At 38.1% G+C, this 26,116-nt stretch overlaps 2 protein-coding genes across 8 annotated transcripts in view; one reads left to right on the top strand and one right to left on the bottom strand.

Moving 5' to 3' along the window:
* Positions 1-17,200, top strand: part of LOC117335897 (nucleobindin-2-like) — a 40,705-nt gene extending 23,505 nt beyond the window's left edge. For 2 of the 7 annotated variants that reach the window (XM_033896158.1, XM_033896157.1), the window contains exons 7-12: positions 4,436-4,526; positions 6,955-7,013; positions 7,665-7,847; positions 9,621-9,746; positions 10,168-10,779; positions 11,262-17,200. In XM_033896158.1, the coding sequence (XP_033752049.1) occupies positions 4,436-4,526; positions 6,955-7,013; positions 7,665-7,847; positions 9,621-9,746; positions 10,168-10,779; positions 11,262-11,489 (1,299 nt within the window). In that variant the 3' untranslated portion in view covers positions 11,490-17,200. The remainder of the gene's footprint in view (positions 1-4,435; positions 4,527-6,954; positions 7,014-7,664; positions 7,848-9,620; positions 9,747-10,167; positions 10,780-11,261) is intronic. The other 5 variants (XM_033896163.1, XM_033896160.1, XM_033896164.1 and 2 more) reach the window with 5 other exon arrangements.
* On the bottom strand, positions 16,978-22,882 carry LOC117335899. The gene is made up of 2 exons (XM_033896167.1): positions 22,750-22,882; positions 16,978-21,634 (listed from the first exon to the last, which is right to left on the bottom strand). The coding sequence occupies exon 2, from the start codon at positions 21,478-21,480 to the stop codon at positions 20,737-20,739; it is 744 nt and encodes a 247-aa protein (XP_033752058.1). The 5' UTR covers positions 21,481-21,634; positions 22,750-22,882; the 3' UTR covers positions 16,978-20,736.
* Between the last annotated feature and the right edge of the window lie 3,234 nt (positions 22,883-26,116).

The following is a 26,116-nucleotide window of genomic DNA, read 5'->3' as shown; positions in this document are numbered from 1 at the left end:
CAATAGGGGAAATAGAGGTAATTCTTTTAAATCGATACTTGTCATAAAGTTATGAATGGATTTGAACCAAATTTGGTCAGGAACATCCTTGGGGGAAGGGGAACAGATTTTGCATAAATGGTGACTTTGACCCCAAAGGGGCCAAAGGGGCGGGGCCCAATAGGGGAAATAGATATATTCCTTTAAATCGCTAATAGTTATTAAGTTATGAATGGATTTGAACCAAATTTGGTCGGGAACATCCTTGGGGGAAGGGGAACAGATTTTGCATAAATAGTGGTTCTGACCCCAAAGGGGCCAAAAGGGCGGGGCCCAATAGGGGAAATAGAGGTAATTCCTTTAAATCGCTACTTGTCAAAGTTATGAATGGATTTGAACCCAATTTAGTCAGAAACATCCTTGGGGGAAGGGAAACAGATTTTGCATAAATGGTGGCTCTGACCCCAAAGGGGCAGGGCCCAATAGGGGAAATAGAGGTAATTCCTTTAAATCGCTACTAGTCAAAGTTATGAATGGATTTGAACCCAATTTAGTCAGAAACATCCTCGGGGGAAGGGGAACAGATTTTGCATAAATGGTGGCTCTGACCTCAAAGGGGCCAGAAGGGCGGGGACCCAATAGGGGAAATAGAGGTAATTCTTTTAAATCGATACTTGTCATAAAGTTATGAATGGATTTGAACCAAATTTGGTCAGGAACATCCTTGGGGGAAGGGGAACAAATTTTGCATAAATGGTGACTTTGACCCCAAAGGGGCCAAAGGGGCGGGGCCCAATAGGGGAAATAGATATATTCCTTTAAATCGCTAATAGTTATTAAGTTATGAATGGATTTGAACCAAATTTGGTCGGGAACATCCTTGGGGGAAGGGGAGCAGATTTTGCATAAATGGTGACTCTGACCCCAAAGAGGCCAAAGGGGCGGGGCCCAATAGGGGAAATAGAAGTAATTCCTTTAAATTGCTACTAGTCATAAAGTTATGAATGGATTTGAACCCAATTTGGTCAGAAACATCCTTGGGGGAAGGGAAACAGATTTTGCATAAATGGTGGCTCTGACCCCAAAGGGGCAGGGCCCAATAGGGGAAATAGAGGTAATTCCTTTAAATCGCTACTAGTCATAAAGTTATGAATGGATTTGAACCCAATTTAGTCAGAAACATCCTCGGGGGAAGGGGAACAGATTTTGCATAAATGGTGGCTCTGACCTCAAAGGGGCCAGAAGGGCGGGGACCCAATAGGGGAAATAGAGGTAATTCTTTTAAATCGATACTTGTCATAAAGTTATGAATGGATTTGAACCAAATTTGGTCAGGAACATCCTTGGGGGAAGGGGAACAGATTTTGCATAAATGGTGACTTTGACCCCAAAGGGGCCAAAGGGGCGGGGCCCAATAGGGGAAATAGATATATTCCTTTAAATCGCTAATAGTTATTAAGTTATGAATGGATTTGAACCAAATTTGGTCGGGAACATCCTTGGGGGAAGGGGAACAGATTTTGCATAAATAGTGGTTCTGACCCCAAAGGGGCCAAAAGGGCGGGGCCCAATAGGGGAAATAGAGGTAATTCCTTTAAATCGCTACTTGTCAAAGTTATGAATGGATTTGAACCCAATTTAGTCAGAAACATCCTTGGGGGAAGGGAAACAGATTTTGCATAAATGGTGGCTCTGACCCCAAAGGGGCAGGGCCCAATAGGGGAAATAGAGGTAATTCCTTTAAATCGCTACTAGTCATAAAGTTATGAATGGATTTGAACCCAATTTAGTCAGAAACATCCTCGGGGGAAGGGAAACAGATTTTGCATAAATGGTGACTCTGACCCCAAAGGGGCCAAAGGGGCAGGGCCCAATAGGGGAAATAGAGGTAATTCCTTTAAATCGCTACTAGTCATGAAGTTATGAATGGATTTGAACCCAATTTGGTCAGAAACATCCTTGGCAGAAGGGGAACAGATTTTGCATAAATGGTGACTGACCCCAAAGAGGCCAAAGGGGCGGGCTCAATAGGGGAAATAGAGGTAATTCCTTTAAATCGCTATTAGTCATAAAGTTATGAATGGATTTGAACCCAATTTGGTCAGAAACATCCTTGGGGGAAGGGGAATAGATTTGTATAAATGCTGACTCTGGCCACAAAGGGGCCAAAGGGGTGGGGCCCAATAGGGGAATAGAGGTAATTCCTTTAAATCGCTACTAGTCATAAAGTTATGAATGGATTTGAACCCAATTTGGTCATAAACATCCTTGGGGGAAGGCGAACAGATTTTGCATAATTGGTGACTCTGACCCCCGAGGGGCCAAAAGGGTGGGGCCCAATAGGGGAAATAGAGGTAATTCCTTTAAATCGCTACTAGTCATGAAGTTATGAATGGATTTGAACCCAATTTGGTCAGAAACATCCTTGGCAGAAGGGGAACAGATTTTGCATAAATGGTGACTGACCCCAAAGAGGCCAAAGGGGTGGGCTCAATAGGGGAAATAGAGGTAATTCCTTTAAATCGCTATTAGTCATAAAGTTATGAATGGATTTGAACCCAATTTGGTCAGAAACATCCTTGGGGGAAGGGGAATAGATTTTGTATAAATGCTGACTCTGGCCACAAAGGGGCCAAAGGGGCGGGGCCCAATAGGGGAATAGAGGTAATTCCTTTAAATCGCTACTAGTCATAAAGTTATGAATGGATTTGAACCCAATTTGGTCATAAACATCCTTGGGGGAAGGCGAACAGATTTTGCATAATTGGTGACTCTGACCCCCGAGGGGCCAAAAGGGTGGGGCCCAATAGGGGAAATAGAGGTAATTCCTTTAAATCGCTACTAGTCATAAAGTGATGAATGCATGCATGTTCTAAAAACAATTTTTGAGGTCTTTCAGACCTTAGAGAGTCTGGACTTCATTAATCTTTAAAGCAGTTCGGATTCCCACACTATAACCATATATAGCATTGTTAGAGATTTACAAATAAAACAAATTGAATATGAACATTATTTTGACATTTGGTCTAATCCAACCAGGTGAGCGATACAGGCCCCATGGGCCTCTTGTTGTATTTCAGGATTCAGAGGTCAAGGCCATGGTCACTTTTGCAAAATATAGAAAATCATCAACCATTTCAGTTTTAACACCTAGTAAAATTCTTTCATAGATTTTCATCAAACTTTCAACATATCTCAAGTACAAGTATACTTCTGACTATATATGACGATTATGAGTAGGGTATACATCTGACATTGTTGTGTTTCATGGTTTCAAGTACAAGGTCACTGATGCTATTTATAGAAAATCATCAACCAATTCAATGTCATCATAAAAACAACATCAATTCTTGATAGATTTTGATGGAAATTAATACAAAAAAATCAAGTTTATAGACAACATACAGCTGCTTATACACAAAACCCTGACCATAAGTTTTTGTAGTTCTGGGTTCCAAGGTTCTGAAGTCCTTACTAAATACCGTATTTGACCTAATAAGGGCGCCCCTACCTTTTTTCAAGGAAATAAATCTGACTGAGTGTCAAAAAGTGTTCAAAAGTAATAATTAATGTGAAAAGTTTTGCTACTTTATGTGTTCAATTTTCTTCAGCAAATTAAGTAACTGAAACACAAGTTTTCGCCACATTTTGTCTATTCCTACAGATGACATGTCAGTGCAAAGAGCACACGAAACTAAACACACATACAAAAATAACCTACCATCTTTATTTGAAGATAAAGTAAAAGACTTCATGCTTGTTGATAAATAACTTTTGTTCAGAACAGAAAGCTAGTAAGAGACATTGTAAATCAATTATTAGGTCAAAGAAAACGATGTCGGATATTATCTGGGATATCACCTGTGTCTATATATAGAACACTAAAGAGTTCCATTTGAACATAGATGGTGGAACACACATTCTCTGGTCTAAAGATCAGCTGGCACGGTTTACAAGTTTACAGGAATATTCAAGTGATGTTTAAGCTTAATATATGATAATGAATAGATATCTTCATCTGGAATATTTTTATGACTGAATATTTGACCGTTTCCACAGCCTTGGGTATTCTGCTATAAGGTATAGTCTGTTTCATAAAACTTCAGAATAACTAATCTTAATAAGGGCGCCTCCACTGTCAATTACCCGCGCCCTGCGCCCTTATTAGGTCAAATACAGTAAGCTGTATAATCACCGATTATCAACTGGCTTATCTAAGAAAATTTGTTTGGAAGACAAATCTATTTACACCCAAAACCTGAAACAAGGATTTGTCAAGCACACTATCATAAGAGAAAATTGAAAATTGGGCCATACTAGGATCCCAGCTTGAGAAATTAGCTAAACACTAGTCATTGACAGTTGTTGAGACAAATTCAGCTCTAATAGTAATAAGAATATTTATATATTGTATGAGTGTATCAACTTCCTATAGTGTTTGCTTTTCACCTTTTAGGGTAGCAAGAAACAGCTGGAGGATGTATGGGAGAATACCGACCACCTCGACCCAGACTCTTTTGAACCCAAAACTTTCTTCAAATTTCATGGTAAGCACAAGCCTGATGTTACTTAGGGTCAAAGGTGACTATATCTAGGAAAGTTTATCATAATGAATAGATTGGCAAATAACACATCATCTAGCACCTGTCACCTTCTTGATGTCACTGATTATTTCTAGGAGAATTTATTATGATGATAAGATTGGGAATTAACACATGGGCCAGCACAGCATCGCTTACCCCTTTCATACTATGATAGCAGTAATTATATTGTTAGTATAAAGGATTCCAGACCAAGGGCTTGCTTCATAAATGAAGTAAATAAAGGGTGTGAACCAACTACTCAAATTATTCAAAGGTTTTTATTATCAAAATTTATTGATAGAGTCACGCGATAGAAAAAGGGTCTGTCATTAAATTGGAACCTCTTAGTTCCATTAGTTTTATTATCCCCCGCGAAACGCGTTTGCGGGGGATATTAAATTGGGCTCTGTGCGTCCGTGTATCTGTCCGAGATTCTTTTCTGGGCTATAACTCCATAACCTTTCAACGCAGTTCCTTGAAACTTTCTGTATATATCAGACTAGTGCCCTAGTTGTGCCTTTTGCTATTGCGGACCTTCCATTTTCGGTATTTTTTCTGTCACCATGGAAACTTAGTCAAAAATACCAAATTACTGTTTCCGGGCTATAACTCAAAAACCGTTCGACGCAGCTCCTTGAAAATTTCTGTATATATCAGACTAGTGCCCTAGTTGTGCCTTTTGCTATTGAGGACCTTCCATTTTCGGTATTTTTTCTGTCACCATGGAAACTTAGTCAAAAATACCAAATTACTGTTTCCTTTTGTTTCCGGGCTATAACTCAAAAACCATTCGACGCAGCTCCTTGAAAATTTCTGTATATATCAGACTAGTGCCCTAGTTGTGCCTTTTGCTATTGCGGACCTTCCATTTTCGGTGTTTTTTCTGTCACCATGGAAACTTAATCAAAAATACCAAATTTCTGTTTCCTTTTGTTTCTGGGCTATAACTCCAAAACTGTTCAACGCAGCTGCTTGAAACTTTCTGAATATATCAGACTAGTTGTGCCTTTTGCTATTGCGGACCTTCCATTTTCGGTATTTTTTCTGTCACCATGGAGACTTAATCAAAAATACCAAATTACTGTTTCCTTAATAACAGTTACTTTGAGCTTGATATATACATGTATTTGGGTTTTCATACCAACTGCGGGGCGCGGGGGATAATGCTAAGCTTTGCGGCTCCTTGTTTGATTTTGTACAATCAACACCATTCATGATTTCAAAAAAATGTAATATTATGTAACTCTCTTGCAATACAGTGTAATTTTGATAAGTGTAATGATCATTCTGGAAAGTGCACTTCCATGTACTTTGTGAATTGTGATGTCACTCGTATTGTGATGTCACATATTTCCAGTTCAAAAGGTCAACACATGCAATCTGTCACACCCTAGGATATGATGATAGAGAGATCCCCCCCCCCCCCATCTAAAATGCTAGAAAACTTAGTGAATGATGGGAGCCTGATCAGCTTGCATCGTCATTAACCAGACCAATTTTACTGACATAGTGCTATCCCCAGGATGCCCTAAACAGGAAGTTACAGTGTACGGAAATGGCATGTCATTAACAGGACTATTCTATAACAGGTGATATGTGATACAGACATTTATGAGGTATATATGTGCCTTCGTCATCATCAGGATAAGATATTGATTGGGATTTGTTAGGTGTTGTGTAGGACAAACAGAGGATATGTTGAATGTGTTGTTGGCACTGAAACAATACGTTCTGTATCAATAGACGCTAAACAAAATACACAGATATAATAGATTATATCACCAAAACTACAGGTTTATATAGATCTAGTTTTATAACTCATAAATATTTAAAATGATTATTAAAAATTGATGAAAAGATTCAGACCACTAGAAATATAAAAGAAATTGTATCTGTAATGAGCATTAATATGATTGTACTTTTTTGGAATCATCTTTAAATAGAAATTGACATTGATCTGATAATAAAACCTAGGCCTGATAATTTGCCCACCTACGCAATTGACGACATCACAATATTTATGCCATGGCCATATGACATCAAATAACTTGTTCAAGGTCACAATTGTAATCAAGGAGATATTTGCAATCGTTTTTCGCCATCTCATTATTATCGTTTTGATTATAATTACCTACCTTTTCAACACTAAAATTTGCATTTTTTCGCGTCATGATTATGGAAAAAAGGAATTTTCTTTCGTTTTCATTACACATGTACATTATAAAGTAATATCAATTAAAAACATGCTTTTGTGAGTAAATATCATAGATCCTGTGTGTTCAAAAGTACATTCTCAATATCTTAATACAAAAAGACTTAATTGTTCTGTGAATCTCTTGTTGCATAACATAAATATGAAGTTAAAAAATTAATCAATGGTTTGTCCCCCCAGATATTGACGGAAATGGTTTCTTGGATGAAGATGAGGTGGAAGCACTATTCCAAAAAGAGGTAAAATTTGTTTTAAATTGATTTTATTTTTGTCTTTGTTCTAACATAGAAATATCCTTTTATCAAAGGTGTAACAGTCATTAATATTTTGTGTTATGAACCAGTGAGATAATTAAGAATTTCTAAGTTTCAGAGTTGTTTCTGATGTCATATAGAATCTTTGACAAACTTTGTATTAGCCACTGATGAAATAAATGTGCTGTTGTCAATGCTAGAATATTTATAGAATTAATTTCTCTCAAACTTAGTCAAATATGTCAGTTGTCAAGAACATTGTAATAGATATTTTTTTGATGCGAAAAAATATTTCTATGTTTAGTTTAATAGAAACATATAAGATAATATATTATTTGATGCATTATGTTGATTTGAAACTAGATAATTCCTTGTAAAGAGACACAAAAATGCTTGTTTTGAACATTGATGATTATATTATATTTTAGCTTGACCGTGTGTATGATGAACATTGATGATTATATCTACATTGTATTTTAGCTTGACCGTGTGTATGATAAACATTGATGATTATGTCTACATTGTATTGTAGCTTGACCGTGTGTATGATAAACATTGATGATTATATCTACATTGTATTTTAGCTTGACCGTGTGTTTGATAAACATTGATGATTATATCTACATTGTATTTTAGCTTGACCGTGTGTATGATGAAAATGCCCCAGAGGATGATATGAATGAGCGGTATGAAGAGATGGCACGCATGAGAGAACATGTTGTCAACGAGATTGATCACAACAAGGATAAGTTGGTGTCTCTTGATGAGTTTCTGGCCTACACACACGGGGAGGAATTCAAAAAGGATGAAGGCTGGGAGGTAAGGGGACAAGATATTGATAGTTAACAGGAATGAGAGGCTACCACAGTAAGAACCCTCAGGTGAGTTAACAGGAATGAGAGGCTACCACAGTAAGAACCCTCAGGTGAGTTAACAGGAATGAGAGGCTACCACAGTAAGAACCCTCAGGTGAGTTAACAGGAATGAGAGGCTACCACAGTAAGAACCCTCAGGTGAGTTAACAGGAATGAGAGGCTCAGGTAGTAAAATGGGCGTGTTGGATGATGTTGGTAATAGTTTAGTCCAAACATTGGGAGTTTAAATATCATTTGAAAGTTTCTGATTTCTGGTTACCATGCCATTAAGGGCTAGCAGCTGTAAAACAAATTCCAGGGCCATTGAAAAGTTGCATGCACCAGTATGTGCAGATAAAACAAGGAGAGTTGAGATAAGGGAGATAAATAGGGCTAGGGTATAAGGGGAGGTAAAAAAGGTCCATGAGGTAAGGATGATAAATAGGGTGAGGATATAAGGGGAGGTAACAAAGGGCCATGAGATAAGGATGATAAATAGGACTGGGGTATAAGGGGAGGTAACAAAGGGCCATGAGATAAGGATGATAAATAGGACTAGGGTATAAGGGGAGGTAACAAAGGTCCATGAGGTAAGGATGATAAATAGGACTAGGGTATAAGGGGAGGTAACAATGGACCATGAGGTAAGGATGATAAATAGGGTGAGGGTATAAGGGGAGGTAACAATGGACCATGAGGTAAGGATGATAAATAGGGTATAAGGGGAGGTAACAAAGGGTCATGAGGTAAGGATGATAAATAGGACTAGGGTATAAGGGGAGGTAACAATGGACCATGAGGTAAGGATGATAAATAGGGTGAGGGTATAAGGGGAGGTAACAATGGACCATGAGGTAAGGATGATAAATAGGACTAGGGTATAAGGGAAGGTAACAAAGGACCATGAGGTAAGGAGGATAAATAGGACTAGGGTATAAGGGGAGGTAACAATGGACCAAGAGGTAAGGATGATAAATAGGACTAGGGTATAAGGGGAGGTAACAATGGACCATGAGGTAAGGATGATAAATAGGGTGAGGGTATAAGGGGAGGTAACAATGGACCATGAGGTAAGGATGATAAATAGGACTAGGGTATAAGGGAAGGTAACAAAGGACCATGAGGTAAGGAGGATAAATAGGACTAGGGTATAAGGGGAGGTAACAATGGACCATGAGGTAAGGATGATAAATAGGACTAGGGTATAAGGGAAGGTAACAAAGGACCATGAGGTAAGGATGATAAATAGGGTGAGGGTATAAGGGGAGGTAACAATGGACCATGAGGTAAGATTGATAAATAGGACTAGGGTATAAGGGGAGGTAACAATGGACCATGAGGTAAGGATGATAAATAGGACTAGGGTATAAGGGAAGGTAACAAAGGACCATGAGGTAAGAATGATAAATAGGGTGAGGGTATAAGGGGAGGTAACAATGGACCATGAGGTAAGATTGATAAATAGGACTAGGGTATAAGGGGAGGTAACAATGGACCATGAGGTAAGGATGATAAATAGGGTTAGGGTGAGGGTATAAGGGGAGGTAACAAAGGACCATGAAATAAGGGAGATAAATAGGGCTAGGGTATAAGGGGAGGTAACAATGGACCATGAAATAAGGATGATAAATAGGGCTAGGGTATCTGAGTTGGATGTTAGAAAAAGATAATTGCCTTTGGATATTTTAAACATAGAAAGATATTATGAAACTAAAGGAGAACAAATTGTTTGTTGTAGACTTTGGATGAACAGGAACCATACACTGATGAAGAATTTGCTGAGTATGAGAAGATGCTTCGGGAGGAGGAGGATATGCGGAGACAACAGGGATCATTGGATGGGCATGCTCAACCTGGAGTTGTGGTAAATTAAAACAAATAAGAGAGGTTCATCATTTGTTCAGTATTGCAATTGGTCTCATGTCAGTAAACTGATAAAACGATTTCAAGTAAACACAATGTCACTGACAAACATGAAATACACTCCATCTTGGTTTCCGAATTGTATAATTGTTGAAATACATGGTTTCTTGAATGATGAATGAACAAATCTTCGGGTGAACTTTTAAAATCACTGTAAACAATAATAGCATACCAATTAAGTCCAGGAAAGGGCCAACTATGTAACTTTAAAATCTGTGTTTTATGTTGCTATGATAATGCTATGTAACTATAAAATGTATGCTTTGTGTTGCTATGGTAAAAATATGTAACTGTAAAATGTATGCTTTGTGTTGCTATGGTAAAACTATGTAACTGTAAAATCTGTGTTTTGTGTTCCTTAGATGCACCCACCACAACACCCCAATGTTCATGAAATGGAGATGCCACAACAAATTCCACAACATCAGCAACAGCAGTTCATGCAGCAGCAGCAACAACACATGCAAGGAATGCCACAACAAGGAATGCCACAGCATATACAAGGAATGCCACAGCATATACAAGGAATGCCACAACAAGGAATGCCACATCAGGGAATGCCACAACATATACAAGGAATGCCACAACAAGGAATGCCACATCAGGGAATACCACAACATATGCAAGGAATGCCACAGCAAGGAATGCCACAACAGGGAATGCCACACCAGGGAATGCCACAACAGGGAATGCCACAACAGGTGCCACAACATCAACAACAGCAATTCATGCAGCAACAACAACACATGCAGGGATTGCCACAACAGGGAGCAGCTCATTTGGAGGCATCAAAACAAGCGCAGCAGGGTTTTCCAGCTGATATGGGCAAAGCCATAGATGATCTACAGCAGCAAGCCAGTGATATGATGAACAAAGCACAACATCAGGCAAACCAGTTTCAGCAGCAAAAGGCACAGGAGGCACCAGCAGCTGCAGGGGGACAACCTGTAGTGGGAGGTCAGGTACCAGTGCAGGTAAGAGGAGGATAAACCATCTTATACAGATTTTAACATAACAACCATCTTTGAGCGTGAACTTTTCAAGCACTTGTTGTCTTAGTTGTATATCATGGTGAAGGACAAGGGAACAACTCTTAATATCTTGACTTGAGAATAGATGTAGGGGCACCAGGAAACAGCATGGTAATGACAGGGAAATAATTCCTCTGAAATGGCCATATGACAGGGGAAATAACTCTGCATGGCATGATCTAAGACATGGGGAAACAACTCCTCATAACTTGACATGACAGGGGGAACTCCCAATAACTTGACTGTCCTTAAATTACCATAGCTGTTGGCAGGGTGTATTATCCATGATAATATAAGTTGACATTGACAAGAATATCTGTCCACCTTGCCACGTGTTGTTTAAAGTGTATCATTTATACCCCATGTTACACATTTTAATGTGTTGTCCTAGGTGACTAATAAAATCATATATCTTAATTTTGAAGAATAACCAAGCAGCTCCACAAGCTCAGGCAGGACAACAAGCACAGGCAGCACCACAAGCACAAGCAGGACAACAAGCACAAGCAGGACAAGTACAAGCAGGACAAGCACAAGCAGGACAAGCACAAGCAGGACAGCAAGCACAAGCAGGACAAGTACAAGCAGGACAAGCACAAGCAGGACAGCAAGCACAAGCAGGACAAGCACAAGCCCAGCAACCAAAACACTGATCAGTTTTGACATTATAATTATTACTAGGATGACTATCGTTTTAAATATGAACTATCCAGTCTAATAATAGGTCGATTATTTTTGTTAAATTAGGAAGTGGCTTATATAACAAGGTCTGTTAGAATCTGACTATTTATTCTTTGGATATTAACTGTTTGGACTTTGTACTAGATTTTTTTTCTTTAAAGATTGATTCTACATTGATCTACTCTTGACTACTTTCTGTTAATTAATAGATTTATACAGCTGTTTTAATATAGAACATTACATTATGAGGAAGCTGTAGGAAATACAAAGCTACTATAAAAAGCTATAAAACAAATATTCATCTGCTTTAATTTACTTTTGAGCTTACAATTTTATAAAATCAGAGATGTCTTAAAAAACAACATCAAAATTGTTGGCCATTCATTTGTCTCTTTAAAAATAACCAATGTTAACCTGTATACCTATTTTTGGTCTTACATTTATTCATATTTTTGCTGCATGTACCTACATATGACAATATTTCAGTTTTTTTGCTAGACAGTGTGAATACAAAAATTGGGAAATAGAACAAAAAAATTGTTCGCTTCAATATTTCTGGGGAAAATATATATCCTTTTTGCTTCAAAACAGCTAAAATTGAACCCTTTCCAAAAACAACTTTTAACAATCTGAGAACCGAACACCTGGTTGTAGTTGGTCAGTAATAGAGTGTGAGTAAGATTTTGTTTTAAATTCTAGCGTGAAACAAATTGTGTGTGCTAACTCCTGATAGTGTGAACCAGTGTGAATTTTAGTTCAGAAGTCTAGTTGTAAGACTAGTGCTCTGGTTCATTGTCATGAACAGCTGTGGTTCATGATGTCATGAACAGCTCTGGTTCTTTGTCATGAACAGCTCTGGTTCATGATGTCATGAACTGCTCTGGTTCTTTGTCATGAACAGCTCTGGTTCTTTGTCATGAACAGCTGTGGTTCATGATGTCATGAACAGCTCTGGTTCTTTGTCATGAACAGCTGTGGTTCATGATGTCATGAACAGCTCTGGTTCATGATGTCAAGAACCAATTTAGAGATGTTTAATGTAGAAATAATAGATTTGAACTTCCATGAAATGATAAAGCCACGATAAAATACAGCAAATCAAAATTTACTGTTGTATTAGACTTTGATGTTGATATTTCTGTATTAAGAATGAAAATGTATTCTACAATGTTAAACCATATCAAGGCTGAAGGGATGTTAGTATATCCCTGGAACTAGATATTATATAGACTTTCATTTTCGTTTGCTACTACTAAAACTGTTTTTTGTTGTGTTGAAGTTGCATATTACTTTTACTGCCAAAATAACTTAGCTGATTTAAATTGTTACCGTATATATCCCAATGTGCCTTCCACTGTAAACTGGCTTAAATTACACGCTCTCTATTTACTGAATCAAATATTTCTTATGCTATATATTCCAAATAAATATTTTGGTAAAAACAATCCACAGTGCTCTTAAATATGAAAAAATAAAAGAAAATAATCTGCTTTGCTCTTAAAGATGTAAAAAAGGAAATAATTTTGACACTCTGAAAAAGACAGAAATTTTAATGATAGGGAAAAAGATACATTGCAATTTATTGCCGCCAATTCAAAAAGGAAATGTACACAATAGCACAGTTGTTAACTTTTAATTGATAACAATCTTTCATTCATGAAATTTAAAACTTCATGCAAAACAGGTTTTAACTACAACAATTCCTGAATAGTTATTTGAAGTGCTATTACAACCGTTCTAGTCATTTCTGAAAGGATTGGTATGGGGACATTTACGGTAATGTTAGAGACATATTGTTAGTTATATGGTAGCTGGTGTCCGAGTCCTGTAGAACTTGCTACAGATGTTTATATGATGTTTATTTATTTATGATGACATTGCCACACTTTTTTTGTTTCACTAGATGCTTTATTATTTATAATTACATAACATTACTATTTTTGCTTCGCGGGAGTTTTATGTATTTATATTTTTATTTTTAAGATTCTAAATAGATATGTTATCAATTATTTTATTAAGTAATGTAGAAAATTAATGATATAGTAATAAATTGGAAGAAAATGTTATGATGCCTGGTGAGAAATTGCATGTGGTTTTACATATCAGGGGAGATAAAAAATTATTGTAAGATATTAACTGATATGACAAAATCTTTTGATTTAAAATCAAGATGGTGTATTTTTTAAAACCATGTTACATGATAGAATGGTAGGAAAGGTTAACACAGTAACTAGGTATTTACATAGAACACATATAGGTAATTAAATTATTCAAAAATATTATATTTTATTGTACTTTGTTTGAAATTTGTTTACAAGTATTTTTATGTAGATCATATATCAGTATTCCTACGCTGTTTTTTGTAGTTTTGTTGAGTTTTTGCAGTTTTTCGGACATCATATAAAAAACTAAACTAATTTTATTAGTTCCTGTATAGAACCATAGTACAGTAGACTTCTGTAATGAACAAATCTATGCATACACTAGTCATTTTTACTGTTAGTACATTTTGAGTCATTCATATTGATTTATAGAGTACTAACACAAAAATTAAACTTTAGTAATTTATTATCAAAAAAGGAAAATGTTCTAGGAAATGTTTGAAGTAGAAGTTCCCGTCTGTATATTTGATATTATGTCTGAAACCTAGTTTTAAATGTGTGGATGAAAGAGAGTTGTTATGCTCAATAAAAGTTGAAATATATTTATGTTTAAACCTTTAATTGGTATTAATCCATTGTATGTCGGTAGAGAAATGTGTAATGTATTGTGTTATGGCTAATACACAATAGTCTGTACAACAATGGATCTTTCCATCTTCATATGGACAGTACTATCAGTCAGGCTGCTGGACTCCCCTGGTAAGGCTGTAATCAGTGATAGTTAAGGACTCCCTGGTAAGGCTGTAATCAGTGATAGTTAAGGACTCCCCTGGTAAGGCTGTAATCAGTGATAGATAAGGACTCCCCTGGTAAGGCTGTAATCAGTGATAGTTAAGGACTCCCTGGTAAGGCTGTAATCAGTGATAGTTAAGGACTCCCTGGTAAGGCTGTAATCAGTGATAGTTAAGGACTCCCCTGGTAAGGCTGTAATCAGTGATAGTTAAGGACTCCCCTGGTAAGGCTGTAATCAGTGATAGTTAAGGACTCCCCTGGTAAGGCTGTAATCAGTGATAGTTAAGGACTCCCCTGGTAAGGCTGTAATCAGTGATAGATAAGGACCCCCTGGTAAGGCTGTAATCAGTGATAGTTAAGGACTCCCTGGTAAGGCTGTAATCAGTGATAGTTCAGGACTCCCCTGGTAAGGCTGTAATCAGTGATAGTTAAGGACTCCCCTGGTAAGGCTGTAATCAGTGATAGTTAAGGACTCCCCTGGTAAGGCTGTAATCAGTGATAGTTAAGGACTCCCCTGGTAAGGCTGTAATCAGTGATAGTTAAGGACTCCCCTGGTAAGGCTGTAATCAGTGATAGATAAGGACTCCCTGGTAAGGCTGTAATCAGTGATAGTTAAGGACTCCCCTGGTAAGGCTGTAATCAGTGATAGTTAAGGAGTGACGGAATATTGGGGCATCTGTGGTGTCAATATTAAACTCTACAGGGTAATTTGTGTTTACCGATATATGTCCTTTCTTAACATTCGTTGTACTAATGTGATACATTACATATGTGACATTTCTGTAAATAGATAAAAAATACATATAAACTGAAGCAGGTATCTAGATGTGCACTGTGATCACTTTAATAACGCTATTGTCATATTACAGAGCATTTTCAGCTGTGAGAATATATAACTTTGTGTAATTTGAAATACCCATTGCCATGTTGAGTAACACTGCCAGAAAGATTCCCACTAACCAGTGTGGTACGGTCATGTATCATCGGCTCAGTTGTGAGTGAACACACTGGTGCTACTTTTAGTCTTGCCCATTATAAAGTGCCTACATATTGTATGTATACGCATTTCATTTCTTATTCTAAAAATCTATCAAGATATCTAATTTTATCAATTCTACTTTAAGACCCTTGATGATTTCTAATTAATTAACAGTTGTTAGTTTATAGAGGTATTGTAAGTTTACATTGATGAGGTTCTTATTGTGAAGCATGGACACTTCATATGATCTTTTTAGATAGAATTAAATCTCCACAATTCTGTATAAGCAACACTTAATGATGTATTCATACTTGTCAAGGGCTGTAGAATGGAAAGTCGACATTGACAATTATTTTGTCACTTAAACATGCTGTAAACAGCTCAGTTTTAAGGATAAAGAACATATAAGACTAGAAAATATAACATAATTAATTTTCAAAAAAGTTTGGGACCAAACTTTTGCACTTGAGATTGTCAAATTTACTGAAATAAACTGGCGACTCCGATCCAGAATGTGAGATTTGTCAAATTTACTGAAATAAACTGGTGACTGCGATCCAGAATGTGAGATTTGACAGGTAGGAGACTTATAATAAAACAAATTGGGGACTGATCCAAAACTTCAGATTTGACAGGTAGGAGACTGATAATGAAATAAATTAGAGGCTCTGATCCAAATCTTGAGACTTGACAGGTATGTACATATTGGTGAATTTCAATTCATTTGAAATGCATTCACCTTCTTTTGTGAATATTTATTATTTTTATCTTATGGCACTGGATCAGGTAATATTGTAGCTTTTTTATCTTCCTCAGTCTCCATGGTTTCCTTATTACAACTTCATGTAAAAAAAACAGCCTCCCATCTAAATTACAATGTGTTGTGCCAGTTACTGGTAAAACAGCAGTATTGTAATGTCATGTAGTATTGAGTATTTGTATTTTTATGAAGGTAATGAATTACAATCACGAGGTAAACATTTACTTTATAATGTCACAATTATTTTGCAACATTATTTTAGAATTTGTTACTAATAAATATACTGGTGTCTAATCGCACCATTTAAAATCAGACATGTTTTGGCTACATGTATCACCAAACATATTGTGGTGATACTGTAGCAAAGAGACATTGAATTTGATGTCCTTTTCAAAGATAATATATTAGAGAGTATTACCCAAAAATTACATGTGTTCATTTTGTGAAAGAAACTGTGGAAATAGAAAGTTATAAAAACCTTAGTTACCGGTACGATACAAGGCATGATTGTGACATCCTTCTAATGCAATTAAGTTGAGATTCTATTTGTTCATGATCTGTTCTGGAACACAGTGAACTTTTAAAGTGGATTTAAACCATGAGAGATGTTAAATTGATTTAGTTGATTCATACAAACTTGGCAAAGGAAAATACTTACTAGAGCAACAGACCAAAGTATCGGTGTTCATTTTGTTTTGTGATAAATTGTTTCAGTATTTTGAATTGTAGATAATACAACTGATATAATTTTACTCTTTTTTTTGTGCGAAAATTGTGTCTCTTGTGTTTGATAATTCAACCCACAGTAGTGTTGTTTCTTTTTTTTCTTTTTTTGCCAATCATACCATTTAAATGATCAGTACATTACGATTTCCAAGTAAGGATTCATTTTGCCCTATTTTATTTGAATTTCTAAATTCTAATCATGGGAAACGGAAACATTCCATAAAGCATTATCTCCCTTTGTTGAATTCGTCTCATGTGAAATGTTCAGTGTATTATCCATTGGCTTGGATAACGGAATGTAAAAGAAAAATAAAATGTGATAAATACCTGGTTGTTTTAGTTATATATTAGTTTTCTTGTTGTGTATTAAAGAAACCCTAAACCAAGCATGATCTGTGGCCTGAACGTTTTTATTGATAATTAGTGCATACAAATTGAAACTTCTCTGACTATAACATAAATTTGAACCATGCAAGGTAATACATTACCTCAATGACAGTTCACCGGGTTATGAGATGTACAGAAATCGACCAACCGATTCTTATAAACATATCCTAACACTAGAGCAAGACTAACAGCTCATTGTTTATGAATTGTCCATTGTCTAAGACACTCATGACTGACCGATCAAAACAACTGTGATATATGGTGAATTGTCTTATCCATAAAGCAATTTGAACTATTAAATATAATGGATGTGTGGCACTACTGTTAGCGTTCTTCCTGCAGTCAATCCGGACAAAGGTGAGAATATCACAACATCAAAATTAACTTAATCTCGTATAAAATGTAGAAATCGGTGTACACAATCCTGATCATGCCGAAGCTAAAATATTTGACAAATCATTCAAAGTCTTCTCAGCTCTATTTGAATCTTTATCTTCAAAAATATTACACTGTTAACTGCTGTAGACTGTAACGTCACTGTTCACTGCTGTAGACTAACGTCACTGTTTACTGCTGTAGACTGTAACGTCACTGTTTACTGCTGTAGACTGTAACGTCACTGTTTACTGCTGTAGACTAACGTCACTGTTCACTGCTGTAGACTAACGTCACTGTTTACTGCTGTAGACTGTAACGTCACTGTTTACTGCTGTAGACTAACGTCACTGTTTACTGCTGTAGACTAACGTCACTGTTCACTGCTGTAGACTAACGTCACTGTTTACTGCTGTAGACTGTAACGTCACTGTTTACTGCTGTAGACTGTAACGTCACTGTTTACTGCTGTAGACTAACGTCACTGTTTACTGCTGTAGACTAACGTCACTGTTCACTGCTGTAGACTAACGTCACTGTTTACTGCTGTAGACTAATGTCACTGTTTACTGCTGTAGACTAACGTCACTGTTTACTGCTGTAGACTAACGTCACTGTTTACTGCTGTAGACTAACGTCACTGTTTACTGCTGTAGACTGTAACGTCACTGTTTACTGCTGTAGACTAACGTCACTGTTTACTGCTGTAGACTAATGTCACTGTTTACTGCTGTAGACTAACGTCACTGTTTACTGCTGTAGACTAACATCACTGTTTACTGCTGTAGACTGTAACGTCACTGTTTACTGCTGTAGACTGTAACGTCACTGTTTACTGCTGTAGACTAACGTCACTGTTTACTGCTGTAGACTAACGTCACTGTTTACTGCTGTAGACTGTAATGTCACTGTTTACTGCTGTAGACTGTAACGTCACTATTTACTGCTGTAGACTGTAACGTCACTGTTTACTGCTGTAGACTGTAACGTCACTGTTTACTGCTGTAGACTGTAACATCACTGTTTACTGCTGTAGACTAACGTCACTGTTTACTGCTGTCGACTGTAACGTCACTGTTTACTGCTGTAGACTAACGTCACTGTTTACGGCTGTAGACTGTAACGTCACTGTTTACTGCTGTAGACTGTAACGTCACTGTTTAGACTGTAACGTCACTGTTTACTGCTGTCGACTGTAACGTCACTGTTTACTGCTGTAGACTGTAACGTCACTGTTTACTGTTGTAGACTGTAACGTCACTATTTACTGTTGTAGACTGTAACGTCACTGTTTACTGCTGTAGACTATAACGTCACTGTTTACTGCTGTAGACTAACGTCACTGTTCACTGCTGTAGACTGTAACGTCACTGTTTACTGCTGTAAACTGTAACGTCACTGTTTACTGTTTAGACTGTAACGTCACTGTTTACTGCTGTAGACTGTAACGTCACTGTTTACTGCTGTAGACTAACGTCACTATTTACTGCTGTCGACTGTAACATCACTTTACTGCTGTAGACTAACGTCACTGTTTACTGCTGTAGACTAACGTCACTGTTTACTGCTGTAGACTGTAACGTCACTGTTTACTGCTGTCGACTGTAACGTCACTGTTTACTGCTGTAGACTGTAACGCCACTGTTAACTGCTGTCGACTGTAATGTCACGGTTTACTGCTGTCGACTGTAACGTCACTGTTTACTGCTGTAGACTGTAACGTCACTGTTTACTGCTGTAGACTGTAACGTCACTGTTTACTGCTGTAGACTAACGTCACTGTTTACTGCTGTAGACTAACTTCACTGTTTACTGCTGTCGACTGTAACGTCACTGTTTACTGCTGTAGACTAACGTCACTGTTTACGGCTGTAGACTGTAACGTCACTGTTTACTGCTGTAGACTGTAACGTCACTGTTTACTGTTGTAGACTGGAACGTCACTGCTTACTGAGGTAGACTAACGTCACTGTTTACGGCTGTCGACTGTATCGTCACTGTTTACTGCTGTAGACTGTAACGTCACTGTTTACTGCTGTAGACTAACGTCACTGTTTACTGCTGTAGACTGTAATGCCACTGTTTACTGTTGTAGACTGTAACGTCACTGTTTACTGCTGTAAACTGTAACGTCACTGTTTACTGCTGTCGACTAACGTTACTGTTTACTGCTGTAGACTGTAACGCCACTGTTTACTGCTGTAGACTGTAACGTCACTGTTTACTGCTGTCGACTGTAACGTCACTGTTTACTGATGTAGACTGTAACGTCACTGTTTACTGCTGTAGACTGTAACGTCACTGTTTACTGTTGTAGACTGTAACGCCACTGTTTACTGTTGTAGACTGTAACGTCACTGTTTACTGCTGTCGACTGTAACGTCACTGTTTACTGCTGTAGACTGTAACGTCACTGTTTACTGCTGTCGACTGTAACTTCACTGTTTACTGCAGTAGACTGTAACGCTACTGTTTATTGCTGTAGACTGTAACGTCACTGTTTACTGCTGTAGACTGTAACGTCACTGTTTACTGCTGTAGACTAACGTCACTGTTTACTGTTGTAGACTGTAACGTCACTATTTACTGTTGTAGACTGTAACGTCACTGTTTACTGCTGTAGACTGTAACGTCACTGTTTACTGCTGTAGACTGTAACGTCACTGTTTACTGCTGTAGACTGTAACGTCACTGTTTACTGCTGTAGACTGTAACGTCACTGTTTACTGCTGTCGACTGTAACGTCACTGTTTACTGCTGTAGACTGTAACGTCACTGTTTACTGCTGTAGACTGTAACGTCTCTGTTTACTGCTGTAGACTGTTACGTCACTGTTTACAGCTGTCGACTGTTACGTTACCGTTTACTGCTATAGGCTGTAAGGTCATTGTTTACTGTCGTAGACTGTAACGTCACTGTTTTCCGTAACGTCAAAGTACTACACAAATTGATGGTCATTGTAAGGCATTTATCTCAAATGTATTGCATTCACTTTACAACGGAACACTTTACGGTTCGTCTAACAATACCATGACGTGGTCCATTAAAAGCATTCTGTAAAGCACTTATATCCGCAGAGAATTTTAATCAAACACCATTTACACTTCGTCATCATCATCACTAGATTCGGCGAGAGCGGCTCGCACTCCTTTGGTCATCATTTTCCAGCGCCTCTTTTTTTGAGCGTCCGTCAATTCGACATTTGCGTTTTCTAGTTTCAGATCGTCACACTTTTTACAGAATTCACTCATTCTGTCTTTGATTGGGCGCTTTTTCATGTTTGCCATGTTACCTACCATTTTGCCGACACTGTGAAAAGATGGCAATTGCCTGACCGTTGGTGATAGGGAAGACATCCCATTGCTGGTGGCCAGGTTCTGAGGTACTAACAAATGATTCACGTCGCCATGGCCGCTCGGTTCTAAAAGATGAGAATATTTACGTTCACTTCGATCTCTTCGCTCTTTTCTATCTGCTAACCACTTGTGGAATTCGTTTCTTCTATGTACAAGAGGATCTACTCGCTTAAATTGAATTCGTGCCAGGGCAATTTTGTCTTTGTCGCTTTTCTGATCTTGCATCCACGCCATGAACGATTTGTTTTTTCCATCGGTATGGAACAGATCGCTGTCGGAGTCGTGTTCCGACTCTGAGTCACTGCTGGCACACGTGTTATCTTCTGTTTTACTTGTCACTGCCGCGATCTGGAGGTATATAGACTTCTTCCTGTCCAGAGAAGGGAGACTTTCTTTTTTGATGGTACACTTTTGATCCTCTACGGCCACCGATTCTTCCCGAGTCCGATTCTCTGGCAGCACTATTTGCGTGGTAGGTGGAAGCATAAGAGATTTACGAGCTTGGTTGAAGTTAGGTGTCCGTACTGGAACGGGGGATGGCTGATGTTCGCTGTCAGAATCTTGTTCAGAATCGCCCGGGGCCGTCCGGTGACGCCTTGGGCCTTGGCGGGTCGGTTTCTTGGGGTCCCTCCCGAGATATCTGTGCGGAAAATGAAGAATAAAAATCATAAGCTGGCGGACACTCTTAACCAACACATAAATCGAATCCTAAACCTCCACTCATATTTAATGGAGCCACGACGTGTAAATATGATTCATACGTGTCTGCATTGATAGTAACGAATTTCACAGTGTGTCTCTACAGTTAAATGGATATTGGCTATGTTTGTTAATCCTATTTATTAATTGCAAAAATGATAAAATAATAAACCTGTTCGCACGAAGATGTGAACACAGTAAAATGCCAACAGATTATGCTTCGTGTGCATTGATCAGAATAAACATTGGAAGCAATTAGGCAACAATAATATTGCATGTTAGGTTCACCCAAATGTGGACCTTGGTACCACGGATGACGGTAACTGATTACGCTTTTATAGTGTCACCATACTGAAATGCCACACCGAAACGCGGTAGTACTGACAACGGGTGAACTAGTCATTCATGTCAACCTTTAAAGCTAAACGCCAATCTGAGACCAGACACAAATTTTATGGATTTTGGCTTGTTTCTACTAGGGGAGATAAGCCAGGACATTCTTTACAAGGGATAATGCTTATCTAAACAAATGTGTCCGAAACAAGGGAGACATTAGGAAGAAAAGGATTGTTTAGAAAGAAAAGATAAGATTCCAACTTAAGTTGCCACTTTCGAACTAAGTAATGGAGCATCAAGTACAATTCTTACGCCAAATGGCAGAAGTGAGGTAGTGTCAAGAGAGACATTAGGAAGAAGTTGTTTAAAAAGGAGGGGATAGAGAAGATCCCACATTAGTCGCCTCTTAAAACCATGCGTTTAGGACAGCAGTAACAATCCTTATCTGGAGGGACCTCTTATTGCAGAGTATTTTACGGGAAGCTGTTGTGACGAAAGACAGGTACATATCATTCTATTTTATTAACCCCCAAGCTTTATATTAACTACAAATCGTAAATGTTAATAAACAGAACAATAGTCACGTTTCTCATGCGTGACAAACGAATTGCAAAGTTAAATAACATCATTTAAATGAAGGTAAATTTGTATTCTGATGACGGAGAATATGAACATGTTAAATACAATGTCTTTAAAAAGACCCAGACTCTCGATACTTACTGGATAGCGGCAGGATGCGAGTCCGACTCGATCTGACATACATGTTTGAGGAAGTCGTGGGTATCAAATTTATCACGGTCCAAGTGTGATATGCAGTAGGTGTGTTCTCGCTTTGTAATGGTCGAGCTTCTTCTTCAGGTACAATTCCTCCAGGTTGTTCTTATTGTTGAGAGTTTTGAGGCCACGCCCTGAGGTTCCCAGCCCAATCACATTCAGAGTCCGATACTCTGAGGCATCCATGATAAATCCTCAATATTACAAGTCACACCTATGGTTGCAGTCTACAGGTAAAACAAATATAAATTCTACGTTGTTAATTCCCTCCTATTGCCATCCATTATTTAAGACAACAAACGAATTAGCAGAGAAAAAAAAGTTTCCAGTATTAATTCTCAAAATTCCATATTTCACTTTGCCATACCCATGGTCACGGTGAAAGTGTGGTATTGTGGTGTCCTTCGAAGGCATTGTGACTGCAAGACATGGTGGAATTTATATAAATGCTGCCTACCAGAGAACAAAGAAACCCGACTAGGCAAAACACTTCCGTCGTTGATTCGACTTCTCCTGATATTGTGGAACACCAAGATGGTCCTGCAGGACGATAATCACTTCCTTACCCGTAAAAAGAACACAACATTGAAGACAGACAGGAGTTAAATTGGCTATGTTGTGAAGAAACTCGCATGAAGTTGTTAACACTGTAACACTGTACAAGAAAAGGTCAGTTGGGGTACCAGCTTATATTACACAGTATACGTTGCCAGATACCATTATTAATATCTGAAGATTAAAAAGTATGTGTTTGAGAAGCCATGTATTGTAGTTATGTGAGGTAATGTGTGTAGGGGATTATTGGCCTGAGCAACAGACTTGTCCGGCAATGTAGTACATAGCGAGTACTCGTTAGAGACTAATTCTCCACTAATCCTTTACGCCGATAATCCGAAATCCACTAATCTAATTACAGAAGTAGTTGTATATTGCCGTGTAACACGGTAAGACGCGAGGCGAGTGTCGGATTAAAACTGTCGTTTAAGTTTCGTACACGTTTTTATCGCTGTGATCACGTTTTAACCCAGAGGCCCTTGCGGAAGTTTTGAGTATTATAACTAATATTGTCATACCATTTTAGTAAAATCTTAAACATCAGAGCTTACAGTTGACATCATTGATGTGAATATTAAAACTGTGTGGCCAATTTGTGTACATTTGTATTTTGGGAAGTGCTTCGTTCAACTGAGTAATCATCCATGGTTACAAGTCTTTAAATTCATCAACACAATAAATTAACTATACACAATTTATTCAACATAAAATAAATAATTAGATGAAATGATAAACCGACAACTTCTTGATAATTGGTCAAATTCAATACTGACTTTACAGACTAAATTATTTTCATTCTACGTGAGCGTTCGTCAAAATGGTAAGTAATCACCGAAGAAAATAATTGTATCTATTGTTGTATCTCCGCATCGCCATGTTATCCCTGAAACTTTCCATTATAACGCAGTCTCTTATTTTGTAGTTTTTTTTGTGTTTTTTTTTACAAAAATCATTTGGCAACTCAAAGTTTATCATGGTCAATAGGGCGACCTCCCATTCATATCTGTTTCAGCCTATTGATTTTCTGTCTTCGTCAATTAAAAAAGAAAAGAAAATTGAGATTTCTAAGTATTTTTTTTTTTTTTAATATTTACATCTAAACATTTCATTAGCGGCCGTTTTATATCCATCTACACTCTTGATCATTATCGGAATCGTCGTTAGGGAGGTTATGTTACACACTTCGACTGACTGCCAACCGTCGTTAGGGAGGTTATGTTACACACTTCGACTGACTGCCAACCGTCGTTAGGGAGGTTATGTTACACACTTCGACTGACTGCCAACCGTCGTTAGGGAGGTTATGCTACACACTTCGACTGACTGCCAACCGTCGTTAGGGAGGTTATGTTACACACTTCGACTGACTGCCAACCGTCGGCAACACTTTCGTGACAAGACGTTTTCGTCGTTAATTTAAATTTAGCCAATCTGTTTTTTCCAGGTGTCATAGTCAACGATACAGGCCGATGGTCGGTTATTTTTCTCAAATACATAAAAAGCAACAAACTATAAGGTAAGGTGCTTTTAAGTTGCGAAACCCTTTAATCGCGTCATCATTGTCGCATTAAATGTGCGTCGACATTGATGACGTTATCAGTTTACGACGTGGTTACGCTACATAAAATGATGACGTTACGCTATTGTAAGTAGCGTCATAGCGCGTGCCAGCTGTCTTCTTGCCACGTATGAGATCGATTCCTCTCACATACTTCACAGGGTTATCCGGTGGTTGCTAGGGAAAAGATTAATAGAATCTTTCACTCCCGTGGGGTTGAGACAGGGGAATCTCAACCAGAGGGGAAGATTCTTAAGTTACCAAACACGAGGCTTGCCGAGTGTTTGGCAGCTTAATTATCTTACCCCGAGGGTTGAGAATCCCCTGTTTCACTTCCATGGGGGTGAATGATTATTTTTCTCTTACCCTGTTTACCTTCTTATGCATCTGATATTGACGTTACATCAATGCAAGGAAATGATAACGTGACGTGATTGATATTGTCGACGTGACGCCATTTTACTGTTGCCGTAACGTCATGGTATTGTTGACGTGACGAAATGCAATTGCTGAGAACGTGAAAAGAGCACGTGTAGCTTTTCTTTTCCCTAGGGTGAGATTAATAGAATCTTTCATCCCCGTGGGGGTGAGACAGGGGAATCTCAACCCGAGGGGAAGATTCTTAAGTTGCCAAACACGAGACTTGCCGAGTGTTTGGCAGCTTAATTATCTTACCCCGAGGGTTGAGATTCCCCTGTTTCACTTCCATGGTGGTGAATGATTATTTTTCTCTTACACTGTTTACCGTCTTATGTATCTAATATTGACGTTACATCAATGCAAGGAAATGTTGACGTGACAGGGAAAGAGAAACGAAAATCTCACCCCGGTAAAACTGCGGATATCTTTGTCCAGGGTAAGAGAAAAATCAACCTTACACAGGGGGTAAAGACAATCGGCACGCGCTATATGACGCTGCTCACAATAACGTAACGTCATCATCTTACGTTGAGTAACCAAGTCGTAAATGATGACGTCATTAATATTGATGCACATTCCAAGGAATATTGAAGATGGCGCGATGCAAAATTTTCATAAAATCTTACATTTGGTTGCAAGTATGTGCGAAAAATAATCAAACATGGGTCTGTTCCGCGAACAATGATATCTCAACCCTCGTGTAAGAGTTCGGATGGCCAACACGAGGCTTGCCGAGTGCTGGCCATCCGAACTCTTACACTCGGGTTGAGATATCCCTGT

Source organism: Pecten maximus, chromosome 10 (genome assembly GCF_902652985.1).
Source record: "Pecten maximus chromosome 10, xPecMax1.1, whole genome shotgun sequence".
NCBI lineage: Eukaryota > Metazoa > Mollusca > Bivalvia > Pectinida > Pectinidae > Pecten > Pecten maximus.
This window is presented reverse-complemented; position numbering and strand designations above follow the sequence as displayed.

Bases quoted from the DNA above. Each gene is read 5' to 3' on its own strand.
- LOC117335899 (XM_033896167.1), bottom strand. From the start codon at position 21,480: ATGCTTCCACCTACCACGCAAATAGTGCTGCCAGAGAATCGGACTCGG.